At 44.5% G+C, this 14,803-nt stretch overlaps 1 protein-coding gene across 1 annotated transcript in view; it reads right to left on the reverse strand.

The window, feature by feature from the left end:
• The window catches only part of DNAH9 (dynein axonemal heavy chain 9), a 305,997-nt gene that overhangs the window by 270,795 nt on the left and 20,399 nt on the right, over positions 1–14,803 (reverse strand). The window contains exons 6-8 of the mRNA XM_058676055.1: positions 13,691–13,924; positions 5,324–5,491; positions 2,155–2,271 (exon numbers count right to left, since the gene is read on the reverse strand). Of these exons, the coding sequence (XP_058532038.1) occupies positions 2,155–2,271; positions 5,324–5,491; positions 13,691–13,924 (519 nt within the window). The remainder of the gene's footprint in view (positions 1–2,154; positions 2,272–5,323; positions 5,492–13,690; positions 13,925–14,803) is intronic.

Genomic DNA, 14,803 nt, shown 5'->3' on the forward strand with positions numbered 1-14,803 from the left:
ACTAGGTCATGAAGGACTTCAGTTATATTTAGTATACACCGGCACATGGCTTCTCAAATTGCCTTCCACTGTAACCTCTCATCTCCAGGCACTGACAAAGGACAGCCTGTGGGTGGGCCAAACTTGCCAATCTGTCCTGTGGTCATGACGCAAGTTTTTCTTTTTACATTGTAAGGACAGAGTTTAAAAAAAAAATATGTGACTGAGACTAGACAAAGTGTCCATAGCCTCAAATATTTATTCTCTGTCCATCTGAGGAAAACAGGTTAGCCTGCCCATGCTTTAGGTTAATTGAGTATGACAGGCACGTTGTAAAGTTACAGCCACATGTTCTAGAACTGGAAGATGAATGGCTTCTATTTAAGACTTCATGTTCTTGGGCCCGGTGGCGTGGCCTACCGGCTAAAGTCCTCGCCTTGAATGCACCGGGATCTCATATGGGCACCGGTTCTAATCCCAGCAGCTCCGCTCTACTTCCCATCCAGCTCCCTGCTTGTGGCCTGGGAAAGTAGTCGAGGACAGCCCAAAGCCTTGGGACTCTGCATCCGCGTGGGAGACCTGGAAGAAGTTCCTGGCTCCTGGCTTCAGATTGGCACAGCACCGGCTGTTGCGGTCACTTGGGGAGTGAATCATCGGACAGAAGATCTTCCTCTCTGTCTTTCCTCCTCTCTGGATATCTGACTTTCCAATAAAAATAAAATAAATCTTAAAAAAAAAAAGACTTCACGCTGTTTAGGTTACCTCCCACCCCCTTATTTTGCATTGCAGTCTTCACAGCACTTCTTTTGTTTCAGCGAATTTCAAAGCGTGGAAAAGGCGGGGAGAGGACAAGCCCCAGGAGCTGGTGGGCCTAGGCTCGAATATGCGATGGTTCTGGGAAGCTGTGAGTCTCCTTGTTACATGTGCTCCCACCTCAGACAGCGGTCATGTGGGAGAGCTGGACTCCAGCTTTTCTCACCACTCATTAATGGTGTTAAAAGCCACCCAAGGAGGGACTCAGGACCAGCCCTTCCTTTCCCAATAGGATCTTTGGAGGTGGTAGAAAGTGACTCTTCCTCAATGGAAGCACAAGAGAACAGCACTTTCTACTGAGTTCATGGCTCACACCTGCTCCTAGGAAAGTGCAGGGTTCTGGCCAGCCTGTACTGTCTGACTCAAGGCTTCGACCTGGGTATACCCTGACTGGCCATGTCTCCTCAAGTCCATCTAATTAAGTGGTTGGGAAGACTATGCACTGGTATGGCTTCAGGTGACCTCTCTACCTCTCCGACAGTCCCATATTTTCCAAATTCTGAAAATACAAAAAAAAAAAAAAAAAAAAAACCCAAGCTCTTATTTGCTGAATTTATATGCATTGGAGGCTTTTGCATTGTCTGAAGGAGAAAAAGGTTTTAAGCCTCTGTTGCCTTTGTTAATAGAACATTACAAAATCATCTAATTCTTTGATGAGTGTCATCTCAATCCCTTGTCACCCACACAGGCAATCTGGATGAAGTTCTGGGCTCCCATGTTTGGCTCAGTCCAACCTTGACTTTTGCAGTCATTTAGAGAATCAATCAGTGGATGGGAGCTCTTTTTGTCTCTTTCTCCGCCTCTTAAATAAGTAACAACAACAACAAAAAAGGTACTTTTACAATGTTTACTTTTTTATTTAAAAATTTTTTTATTGGAAAGTCAGATATACAGAGAGGAGACACAGAAAGATCATCCATCCATTGATTCACTCCCCAAGCGGCCACAATGGTTGAGCCAATGGCTGAGCCAATCTGAAGCCAGGAGACCAGAGCCTCATTTCCCATGCAGATGCAGGGTCACGAGGCTTTGCTCCATCTTCAACTGCTTTCCCAGGCCACAAGCAGGGAGCTGGATGGGAAGCTGGGCAGGCAGGATTAGAACCCGCGCCCATATGGGATCCCAGCACGTTTAAGGCGAGGACTTGAGCCACTAGCTTACCGTGCCCTACAATGTTTACTTTTTCAGAAAAGCACAAGTAATCATCCTGAGAAAATAATTTTGCCTATTGCTTTAGGACATTCACATCCTTTCCTCCTTGACAGAGGATAAAATTTGCGGGGAAAAGACACGGACGAATACCCCTGTGGGGTTTTGGTGGGTCTAAGTTCAGAGGTGGCCCTTTTTCCCCCCTGTACAAACCTTAAAGGCATGCTCCAATCCAGGTGCATCATCAAAGGCTTGAATAAAGATAGTCCCCAGCCTTCGGTCAAAGTCTTCCACTCTCTGCTTAAATTTGGAGACGTCAGTTTCAAATTCCTGAAGAGATGCCAACAGGTGCATAAGTAAAACACGACTTTGTTCACGTCAGTCCCACTGTGCTATTCACTAAAGAGCCCTTGTATTTGCCTCAGATGTACAACAACTTTGCTTGAGTTTTCTGAAATCCACCATGCCATGACTAACTCTTTTATCTGCCTAGAGAGTTACCCTGTTACTGCAGCGATTTTATTTGCACCATGGCCATTGAACCAAATGTAAGCCTGGTGTCATTTCAACCCCTTTTCTGTGGCCTGCTCTTCCACCTCCTAAAATCACTACTCTCTCGCCCACCAGTGCCAGCTCATGCTACCCTAAAAACTGACATGAACCACACCTTGGTAGCAACAGCCCAGAAATGGGGCTTTCCCAAAGTGACCACCTAATTTTCTTTCTCCCCTAAATCAAAATCCTATTTTTTCCCCCATGGTAACAAAATGAAACCAGCCCTCAGGTAGAATGTAAGTTAGTTAAAACATTGTAATGCAAACTTTATCGTCAGTACACCTGAATGGGTTTGCATAGCCACTAGCCAAGTTTTTTTATGGTTGCTCAATGTTGGCAATAAAAGCATAGGGGTACCCTGTTACATTAGAATTTCAGATAAACAATGATTTCTTTTAGTATGAGGATGCCCTGATCATTGTTACTTGGTCTGGCAACCCTGTTCCTCTTCTGTAGAGTGAAGCGATTTTCAGGGAATTTTGTTAACTCTAATCTCTAGTTTGTGGAATCATTATTACTTCTTGTTGTTGCTCTACAATAATAATGTGTTTCTTATGAGATTGTTCTATTTCCCAAACCCAGCAACTTGGGAGAGGATGGTATTTCCTATGCTTAGGGATTTGTTCTATTTTATCTTGTAATGTTATAGTAAATACATAGTATATATCCTGCTTTTGAAAAAAGCCACCGCTCCTTATTTTTCTACTTAAATAAAAACATTTATTTTCATTTGAAAGAGTTACATACAGAAGGAGAGACAGAGACTTTCCATCTGCTGGTTCATTTCGCAAATGGCTGCAATGGTAGGAGCTAGGACTATCTGAATCCAGGAACCAGAAACATCTTTGGGGGTCTCCACATGGGTTCAGGCACCGAAGGACTTACTCCATTGCTTTCCCAGACCATAACCAGGGAGCTGGTTCAGCAGTGGAGCAGCCGGGATATGAACTGGCACCTGCATGGGATGTTGGTGCTACAGGTGGAGGCTTAGCCTATTATGCTATGGTACAGGCTCTAGCTTTCTACTCTTTTTGTTAATGGACTTCTAAGAACATGCTATCACTTTGGGTCTAGCCATTTAAGATCTCCCATTATGTCTGAAGGTGCTCAGAGCAGATTCCTGCTACAATTTTTTTGTTTTTATTTATTTTTTAAATGTATTCATTTATCAGAAGAGAGAGAGAGAGCAGGGGAGAGCGAGTGAGAGCAAGAAAGAAAAAATTTCACCATCCATCCACTGGATCACTCCCCCAAACGGCTGCTCTGGCCAGGGCTGGTCTAGGCTGAAGCCAGGAGCCTCAGAACTCCATCCTGGTCTCCTACCTGGGTAGCAGGTGTTCAAGGACTTGGGACATCATCTGCTGCTTTCCCAAATGCATTGGCAAGGAGCTGGATGGAAAATGTATCAGCCAGGGCTCAAGCTGGTTTTCCAATATGGAATGCATCTGTCACAGGTGGCAGCCTAGGTCATTTCACCACAAACCTGGCCCCATTCTGCCCTATTTGCTTTCTACTTTTTCTCTCTCATACTCTTAAAATGTCTTCTCCAGTGTTTTATTTTGTTTTCTATTTTTACTCCTGTGGGTTTGCATTCCCAAGTCATGGCTTTCAAGGGGTTGCAAGTGAGATGGGAATTCTTGGTCCCATTCTGGGAACGCATAGCTCTGGCCTTTCCTTCACACGGCACAGACCAGAGCTTCACCCACGAGTCAAGCTACTGATAAACTTCTACCCAGGTATGCCTGGCGTTCACTTAGCAGTCCCAACTGGCAGCTTAAAGCTTTTTGTTTACAGTTATAAAGAGTTTTAATTGACAAAGAATTGCATTTGTTGAAGGTGTACATTTGATGTTTTGATAGATGTATACACTGTGAAAGGACCACCACAACTGAGCTGATAAGCATATCCCAAAGCCTTCTATAAAGTCGTATTTTTTCTTCTTTCGTTTTCATTTTTTTTTTCTTTTTGGTAATGAGAACCCTTTCCGTCTACACTCTAGGGACCAGCACTGTGACTCTACTGCCTGCGCTGAGCTGGAGTTTGAGTCCTGGCTGCTTTTCCTCTAAGCCAGAGCCCCACCAATGCACCTGGGAAAGCAGCTGATGATGGCACACGGACTCACACCCTTGTCTCCTGTAGGGGAGACCCGGATGGGGTTCTGGCTCCTGGTTTCGGGTTGGCCTGCCTCCAGTTGGTGTGGTCATTTACTGAATTAACTGGCAGTTTGAAAAGATCTCCCTCTCCCTATCTCTGCTTCTATGATTCTGCCTTTCAAATAAAATAGAATACTAAATAATAAATATATTCTTAGTAAATTTCAGTTTAAAGTCCAGTATTGTTTACTGTTGTCATCATATTATACATCAGATCTCCCGAATTTTCTGCCTTGTGTAACTGAATTTTGTACCGATGCCTCTCATTTTCATCACCCCTGAGTTCCTGGACATCTGCCATCTGCTACTCTGAGTTGGACTGTGTTAGACTTCCCATTTAAACAAGATCACACAGTGTTTATTATGTCATATCTGGTTTATGCTATTTAGCTTAAACCTTTGGAAGCTCTAGGCTGGTCACAACCTCCTCCATCATTCCACACCCATCTCACCATGTTAGAAACCCTGCATGGCCATCCATCATCAGTCCTGGGCAGAGAGCAGTTTGGGAGAGGCACTCCTAGAACCTTCTGACACACAGAAGGACACTCTTGATACAAATCAAAATTGACAAAGCCGTGGAGACCATAGAGCAACTGGAAATGCACAAGGAAAATTCCAGGCCAAGGCCCACACAGAGACAAAGCTGGTGATTCGGCCCTTCTGTGATTTACCATGTTTTGGGGATCCAAGCAGTCATAGCAGGACTCTGATAAGACCCTGTACATCTCCTGGAATTCCTCATACATCTGGTGCACTAGCTGACTCAGGGCATTCCCTCGGATGCCACTGAACTCAAGCTTTCCCAGTTTGTGGAAATCCAAAGCTGTCTTCAGAAGATCCTACAAACAGAATTTGCAAAAAAAGAGTTAAAATGATAATAATTATCATCATAACAGCAGTGGCTGAGTGGAGCAGGAAATCATATGGGGGTGGCGGTTGCTTAGGAAAATGTGAAGCCTGATTAGCTTTGTAACCTTATTATTAGATGGAGTTGGTATAAATAACCCTTGGTGAAACTCAACAGCAAAGTGAAGGAAAAGTACAGGCAAATAAAATCCACACTAATTGCAATAAAGAAGTAAAACGTTTGCCTCAACCTCTCTCTGTCTTAGTAAATAGTGAAATACAATAATAAAATTATGTATGTGATCAGTGCCTATCCAAGTGATATTTAAAGAGTCAGTTTTAAAACAGGCTGAGTTGTTTAGTTTTAAAACAACAGTTTTTTAATGCTATTTTAAGTCCCAGTTATTTCACTTCTGATCTAAGGCCCTGCTAATGCATCTGAAAGCAGTCACAAATGGCACAAATGCCTAGAATTCCTGCCACCCAAGTGAGAGACCCAGATAGAGTTCCACGCTATTGGTTTCTGCCTTGGCCCAGTCTTAGATATTGCAACATTTGAGGACCAACTAATGTATTGAACATCTCTCTCTCTCCCCTTGCCTGCATGTGTGCTATAACTTTGCTTTTTAAATAAAAGGCTTTCTTAGGGGACATGGGTAGAAAAGCAGACCCTTCAAATACTCCTGAGACTAAACCTGGAGGGTGACACTAGGCTTCTTAGCAATTTTTACCAGTGTATGTGTGTGTGTGTGGGTGGAGTCTCCTGTAGCATGCCTTTGCCAAGTGCAAGTCTGGAATACCTTGCTGCCAGTATAGTGCCTGGGGTTGTCCCTGACTGTGTCTGTGCTTGGTTTCTTCATCTGTAACAGGATAATAACAATATCTCATTGTGTAGTAGGAGGAGATATAAAGTCACAAACCTGTGGGCCCTTTATGGCAGCCTAGCAGCTAAAGTTCTCACCTTGACCATGCCAGGATCCCATATGGGTGTGCTGCTTCTAATCCCGGAAGCTTTGCTTTCCATTCGGCTCCCTGCTTGTGGCTTGGAAAGCAGTCAAGGATGGCCCAAAGCCTTGGTACCCCATGCCCATGTGGGAGACCTTGAAGAGGCTCCTGGGCTCCTGGTTTCAGATTGGCTCAGCTCTGGCTGTTGCAGCTGCTTGGGGAGTGAATCATTGGATGCAAGATCTTTCTCTCTGTCTCTCCTTTTTTCTGTATATCTGGCTTTCCAATAAAAATAAAATAAATCTTTTTTAAAAAGTCACACGCCTAAGACTTAATATTAACTTGAGCAGTAAACACATGGCATGCACGTATGACCATCACTATTGTTGGTTTGTCAGTGCCCTAGCTGTGCTTGGGATTAAATGACAGATGGAAGGCACAGCCCACAGTCTTGGGGTGTTGCCCCCAACTCTGAGTCCATGGAAGCTACCTCATGTCTGATTGCACTGGAGCCTCACAAGCATGTCTTAACATACTCCTGAGTATATCCTTTGTGACTGCCTGTCTCTACCTAAAATCACAAAACCTCCAAACCAAGGTATATGCCCTGTTGCAAACTCTGATCTACTACATGACCTTCAACAGGAAAGAGGAAGGTCAAGGTCACCCTTGTGGACCCTTGCAAGGGGTTCTTCCACCCTGGGGGTCTAAAGGACAAGAACAGGGTGCATGATGCCAGTGCTGTGGCAAAACCCAGCTATTTCTAATACTGCTCCAGGAAATTCTCATTGCCAATGGCCACGGTCAGGATTTCCTAGCTTCTTTCTCTTTCTGGGACACTGAGTCCAGTGGTCATGGCAGACACATTGAGAAGTTGAGGGCAATGACTATCTGCCTCAGCTTTGCCAGGAGAGTACCCAGACAGGCTTGGGCAGCCATTGAACAATCTCTCAGCCTTGATGTGGAGTAGCCAGCAGCGAGTGGCTAAAGACGGGGAGGAGAGAAGATGAAGCCTAGTGGCTGAAGAAAAGGAGACATGCACCCAAACCAGAAACAGCGGGATACCGAGCAGCCAATACTTCACAAGACCTTCCAACCTGGGATACTGGAAGGAGAAAGGAACTGAATGTTGTTGAAGTGGAATTGCCTGCCATCATAACGCAAGTCTCGCACAAGGTGCTTAGTTGTGACTGGTTTTATAGGAAAACGTATTTGTGCTACGGAACGGAACCTCAGTGCTCACGCCTCACAATTCCGAGGATGTCAGTTTCAATTTGTAAGATGCAGGCTCTAAGCAGTTTAAAATACAGATGCATCTAGTTATGTGTGATTATATCGGGAAGCTAGATGCTAATTCTGTTTCACTCTTTTATTTCTCCGGAATACTGTAGGCATGCTCTTGGGCGATCACTTGGAAGGCGTTTCATCTGCAATCTAACAGGTCAATCACAGGAAGCAGAGCAACGTGTGCTCATTCTGTCTGGGGAAGGAGAATCTGCTGGTGAGAACAATGAGTACCTGCTTGTTTGCTCAAACTTCATAACCATTTGGCGGACCACACACCCATTTGGAATTCAGTCAAAGTCTGGAGCCTTTCCCTCTCCTCCTCCCCCAAGGACGTCCTTTCCTGGTCTTAACCTTGATGTCTTCTTTCCCCTTTGTTTTAGCTTTCTTTGAGGTTTTTATAACCCTATCATGTTATGCCAAATTATTTGTGGAGGGATGTATTTGGCATCCCATAGCAGAGTGCTGGTTCGACTTCCGGCTGCTCTGCTTCTAACCCATATCTCAGCTAAAGCATCTGGGACAGCAGCAGGTGAGGAGCCAAGTAATTGGGCCTTTGTCACCCATGTGGGAAGCATAAATGGAGCTCCAAGCTCTTGACTTTGGCCTGGCCATCGTAGCCATTTGAGGAGTGAACCAGTGAATGGAAGATAGCTCCACCTTTCTGTGTCACTCTGTCTTTGAAATGAATACAATAAAGCTTTTAAAAGAGATGCACACAATGTTCACTGAGGCACTTAACAAAAGCATACGAGGAATATATGATCTCATATCTCATCATTTGCCTACTTCCTGTTCCAATAGGGCTCAAGTACCCCTGAAAGGAAGCCTGGCATTAGCAGTGTCTGGGAGAGCTCCTGCCGCTGAACAGTCGTTTGTGGAGTGAACGGACATATACGCTTGTGTTCTGACTTAGCAGTAACATTCACAAGTGGACAACAAAGGACCTAACCATGATTTCCAAAGAGCAGCTGATGAAACAAGGAAAGCTGGATGAGAGAAAACAATCCCAGAGTTTGATAGTTTGCTATGGGCCTATCAAGTCATGTGGAAAGAGCCTTGGCAGGACTTCAGAAAATGGTAGCCACTCTAACTAAGGCCATCTTGAAGTTGGTAGATGTTCCGTGCATTTCAGCTCCTGAAAGAGACCTCTTTGGTGACAGGGATTGTAAATCATATTGGAGTCCCTGGCAGCTGACTGCCTGTTTGGGGTCTCATTGTTACAAACAGCTCTGCGACATTTAACTGGTGGTGACAGGTGTGGGAATGTGAGGATGTGGGGATGTAGGGGAGGCTTTCAGTCTCACTCTGGTCTGTGAAGTGAAGATTGAATCAGGGACAATGACAAGCTCCACCAGGAGCAATGCCTTTCTCCAAGGACAGGTTATGCTTTCCTTCTTAAAAGAAATGTCTTCGGAATTCATTAAGGGTGAGCACAAAGCAGACATTCATAGGTGAAAATCTCAAAAGGTCATTGGGAGAAAAGACTGTTTTCTTTACCTTTCGACTGTCACGGACCTTCTGCAGCTAATGGTCTCCTATGCGAACATGAGCTGGAGCCGGGCTAAGAGGGGAGCTGGCCCAATTAGGATCAGAATGAAAGGAGGCTGGTGATGGGCTGGAGCCAGGGGAAGGAGCTGAAGGCAGCGCCGTGTGTCTTAGGTCAGCTGGTTTACCTATATTGCCACTAATCACTTCGCACAGAGCCTCAGCAGGACATCATTTTGTCTCCAAGTGAATCACATCTTTACAGCAATTTTGTAACGAAAGAGATGAGATTTCTCTCCAAGATGCTTCCTGCATTGTTTGCAGGCGAGAGGCTGCAGGCGGAAATATCAACAGGGGATCTGCAGAATCTACAACACTGTCACACCAAAATGAATGTGTGTGTGTGTGTTTGTGTGTGTGTGTGTGTGTGTGTGTGTGTACACTGATGTGAAGGAGGGGAGCAGCACAACACAAGCAATCCAGAGGCAACTGAATGACTCAGTTTTTCTTTGATATTTTTGATTGTTCAACTTGCAAAGATTCTGTGTACTTTTGGGATCTCCTTAGTAAGTCCTCAGGTGAAATAAGAACTTTTCATGGAAAGGGATCATCATTTCACGCACGTTTATGTAATATGTTATTTAGGTGAAAAGACTTAGAAATCCTATGGTATATAGGTGGCAGAATAGAACACACCAGGGAGAATGAACCCATAAAGCTGGTTCGGAGCCCTTAAAATGAGAGAAAGGGCAAGAAAGGGGAGGGAAAGGGAAGGAAGGGAAACAAAAGGAATGGCAGGAAAGAGAAGGGAAGTGAGAAGAGTGAAAGGAAGAAGAGAAAGAAGGAGGGAAACAGACTTTTACAGCTCCCCGGCGGACAGCAGTTTGTGAAGAGACGATTCTTGGGACATCCCACCCCAGATACTGGCTTCAGTCACCCCTCTGAGCCAGGACAGTTTCAGTTGTGCTTTTTGGTTTAAGTAAGGTATTGATAAGCAGTTCTTACAACACAAGGACACAAGTCACGGCATGACATAGGTTCTTAAAACATGCTAGCTCCTTGGTTTTCTTCCCTCTCTCCACGGGGGTTCTCTGTGTAAGACATGAGCTGCACCATGGTTGTTTTGTGGAAGAGGTGAACGGTGATATCACTCCAGGTACTGCAGCCCTGCTGAAAAGTCAACAGTCACGCACATCTACCAAGCTGCAGTCCCCACATCCATTCTCCTTCACTTGGCTAAACACCCAAAAGGGAAGAATAGATCTGGTCACTTGAACCCTCTTGGGGCAAACAGCAAAAGGTTAACACCAACAACAATGAACTACTAAGGACAGAAAGTTGGGGAGAACCGTGGAGGTTACAAACCAGCCCTTCACAATAAAACCCTTGGAGCTGGCAGGCAGCCACATGCATGCGTGGTTGCCACCATCGTCTCAATGGTCACACACTGTCTCTGAACAGATGATGCAGAAGACTAAGCTCACACACGTTCTTGCTGGGAAGGAGCAGATTAATCCCATTTCAAACAGGCGTTGATCACAGACATACACAGAATGGGAAGCAAAAGGCTACGTGAAATATGCCAGAAGACAATCCCTTGTCTGTCCCCCAGCCTGCTGCACTGAGCTGAGCAGGGGGAGATGGCAGAGGAGGAAGACAGCAGAGGGCAAGGGAGCAGTGAGTCTGAGCAAATGTTTGGGAGACGGACAACAAAAGAGATGGTGGGGCAGCTGTGCGCAGGAGCCAGGATGTTAAGCCACAGGTCACAAGAGGGGAAGCTGCAGAAAAATAGGGAACCTAGTGGTATCATCCTCATCCTCTAATTAAACTGGGGCAACTCATTTTTTTATGCAGCAGTAGCCTCGATTCAGAAAGAGAAGCCTGGGAAAGGATTATTGTGAGGGTAATGACTTCGGGGGAGGTGATGGCCATTTCTGCTCTGGTGTGTCCTAACTATACCCAGTAGATTAGGTGCCCTAATGTTAGAATAGCTCTCTATAAGCAAAGTCACATCATTAGCATGGGGTCGGAGGACTCAGCCCAAGCAATGCTGTTTGAGTGGTGCTCTGGTGGCATCGGAGAGCCATCAGTGGACTAGGCATCCTGAAAATGTCACAGCTGCCAGGTGGTAAAGGCAATTATTCCAGCCCAGGCCAAGAATATGTTGGAGACAGGATATCCATTCATCACCTCCGGGTGAACAAGGGCAATGGAGTTAATGTGGAAGAGAAGCATGGGTTTGAGATTAGGAGGAGAAGCTGTACTTTGAGCCGTGCTGAAAAAGGAGGCATTTAGGATAAAGCTGGATATCGATCATTCATACTCCCCATGGTCCTGATGAAGTATCGAAGGTGCGCCTTTCCTGAGACCTGGCTTCCATCTCTCTCTCATACACACACACACACACACACACACACACACACACATGCACATATATTTCTCATTCTATCCTGTTAAATTCTTTCTTCTGTGAAGAACTGATTTCCTCTTGGGCTTCCTACTTATTCTACAGAGCCCCATGGAATTAAGGTAGCCCCTCTTTCTTGCTCTCAACAACAGATCAATTTTACTTAATTATGACATTTAATACAATGGTCCTTCAAAAAGTTCATGGGAGATGGAAAGAAGAGATATATTTATTTTGTAAATCTATGCACAGAATATTCATCTGGAGCACGGTGAAGCCAGGAGCATGGAATTCCATCCAGGTCTCCCACATGTGTGGTAGGGACCCAAGCTCTCATGTCATCTTCTGTTACTTTCCCAGGCACATCAGCAGGGAGTTGGACCAAAACTAGATCTCATTCACCAGTGCTCATATGCCACCCTGGTACTGCAAACAGCAGTAAACCTGCTGGACCACAATGCTGGCTCCAGGATATATTTTATTTTATTATGCCTATCACCTTCCCCACAAAGTCTTAACAGCAAATATATGGGGCTAAAATGTTAAAACATCCATTAACCATGCTAAATTCTGGGAACTGAGACAATCAAATGAAAAGGTCTCATGTCTCCTTACCCAGGCACTTAAAGTTCACATTAATTTTAAATAATGGAAAGCAAGAAATAGCTTTGAGCAGAACCAGTGCTTCTTTTGTTTTGGGATCCACCTACAAAGTGGGGACACTTGGGAAAAATTCAAATTAGGCAGATCTGCATATGGACAGCCACATCCAGCTCTGCTCACTTCCACTGTCACATTGAAGCTGAACCCCTATAACATAAATGCATGGCCCAGATCCATGCCCATTCTGCTAGCCCCTGGTGTCATAGTCTGTCTCTCTTAGACAAAGTCTCCTTGTCTGCCTTTTATCAAACGGAATTCACTGACTTAAGGGAGTGATCCAGCTGGCCTTCTAGGCTTCAAATTCCTGGACTCTAGCTTCCCCAAAGATAAGAACCTTAATGGCCAGTATTGTCTAGAAGGAAATCCTGTAACTGCAATCTAATAACTCCCGCAACCAGGTCATCATAAATTCCCTAAAGACCACAGCATTGCTGACCAATTAAGAACCTTGCATGCACACACCTCTCAGCCATAATTGCCTATAAGAACCTTCACTTCTAACTCCTCGGGGAGTCCTAGAATTAAGCATCAGCTGCCCAGCTCCTTGCTCTGCTTGCAATATATATATATATTCTTTACCACCTCGATGTTGGTGATTGGCTTTCTGTACTTTGGGTGAGTGAACCGGTTTTGGGGGAGTTCTATAATAATGTTTCCAACTAGTTTTGGGTGTTGTTTGGAAACAACACCAGACTTCTTACTCATAGTTGGCTTGAAAGATGGCGCAGACTTGAAAGTCAGATGAATTACTTGACTGAGTCCCTGGTCTCTTTCTAAATGTGTTTATGATCACAGTTTCCTAAACTCCTTTTTAAAAATTATTTGTGTTATTTTCTATGATACATTTTTGCCCCCTTGCTCTATGCTTTACCCCTTCCCTTTATCCCCTCACCGTTTCCCTCCATATTATTACAGTAGTGTAGTCCTTTCATGATAATTGCAACTTTAATATTATGCTATCTAAATACATCATGGAATTGTAGGCACAGAAAAAGAAAATTTAGCATCATATTGTCAAGGCATATTTAACTATTCCACTGGGAATTCCTTTATTAAAGAGTAGAGCTGCCTATTGCAACAAATCTTCACTTCCTAGTGTGCTAGTCTCCATTCTACGGTTCATCAATGAGAATACATGTATAAACTTGCTCAGCTATGTATCTATTTGTTTTGTACTTGGCATGAAGGTTTCTAACAGAGAGAACAGATATTTGTCCTTTTGGGATTGGCTTATGTCACTTGAACTAACACAACCACCAGTATGTTCTTGGTGATTTCCTAGTAGCTAATGATGGACCCCTTCCTATGAGTTCTGGCCACCAGACTGCATTGTTCATTTTCCTTTCCCACATTGTGAATCTCCATATGGCTTGCTCCTATGCCAGGCAGGGGCCAGCAAACTCACCGCCACCATGTGCATCCGTCCCAGGAAGTTGTCTAGGCGTACAAAGACCAAGGAAGACTGGAAATCCCACTCCTTGACTTGTAGGCTTTCTTTGAAATAAGTATGGAGATGCTCTCTTCTGTCCTGAAACACCTGCTTAAAAAACGTCAAGGTGTCTAAAACAACTTCAAGTTTTCTCTGACTTTCTTCTGCTTCACTTCTCAGGAGGTCTTCTGGGCTCAGGTATGCAGAGGCCTGTAATGCACAGATATGAGTGTCACCAAACTTGGTCTCAAGTGTTGGACATCTCATAATGTTGCTTATACTGATGCTGCAGAGAGACACAGTCCCAGGGATATTGTTCATGTGCATAATACAGGAAACTCTGAACTCAACCTTCCATTCCACAGGTGGATTGTGGCCTGGGTTCAAGCTGGATAGTCCTTGTGACCTTCAGCAACAGGGATGAATAAGAAGTCATAATGGGACTTCTACTTGGCCAGCTGGAGCTGGGACAGGTGTTCTTTTGTGACTTACTGGCTTTCCACAGAAAAATAATTTGAGTGCAAGAGTTCTTTGGATCTGGTGCTGGCACTGTGGTGCAATTGACTAAGCCTCTGCCAGTGCCACTGGAGTATTGGTTTGAGCCTTGGTCATTCCATTTCCAATCCAGCTCCCTGTCAATGTATCTGGGAAAGTAGTAGAAGATGGCCCAAGCATCCATCCCTTCCTCCTGTATGGAAGACCCACACAGAGTTTCGGAATCCTGGTTTTGACCTGACCTAGCCCTAGCTGTTGCAGTCATTTTGGGAGTAAACCAGTGGTTAGAAGATATCTTTCTGTTCTCCCTTTCTCTTTCTATAACTAATTATCAAATGAATAAGTATATCTTAAGAGAAAGAAAGAAAGAAAATTCTTTGGAATGTAATTATTTCCCAAGACACCTATGCCTGGACATCTGGGAAGCTGGATCCATGGATGGAAACCACAGGGAAGACAGAGAGAACCAGGTCCTGGGTCCTAGTCACAGTATAGTCAGTAAGCGTTGAAGTGAGTATCACTTCATTTTCAAGGTAGAGCAGCCATTTGTTTTCTTTTTGTTGATGGTAATTTAAGTTGGGTTTCCTAACCCTT

The sequence above is a fragment of the Ochotona princeps genome, chromosome 17 (genome assembly GCF_030435755.1).
Source record: "Ochotona princeps isolate mOchPri1 chromosome 17, mOchPri1.hap1, whole genome shotgun sequence".
NCBI classification, from domain to species: domain Eukaryota; kingdom Metazoa; phylum Chordata; class Mammalia; order Lagomorpha; family Ochotonidae; genus Ochotona; species Ochotona princeps.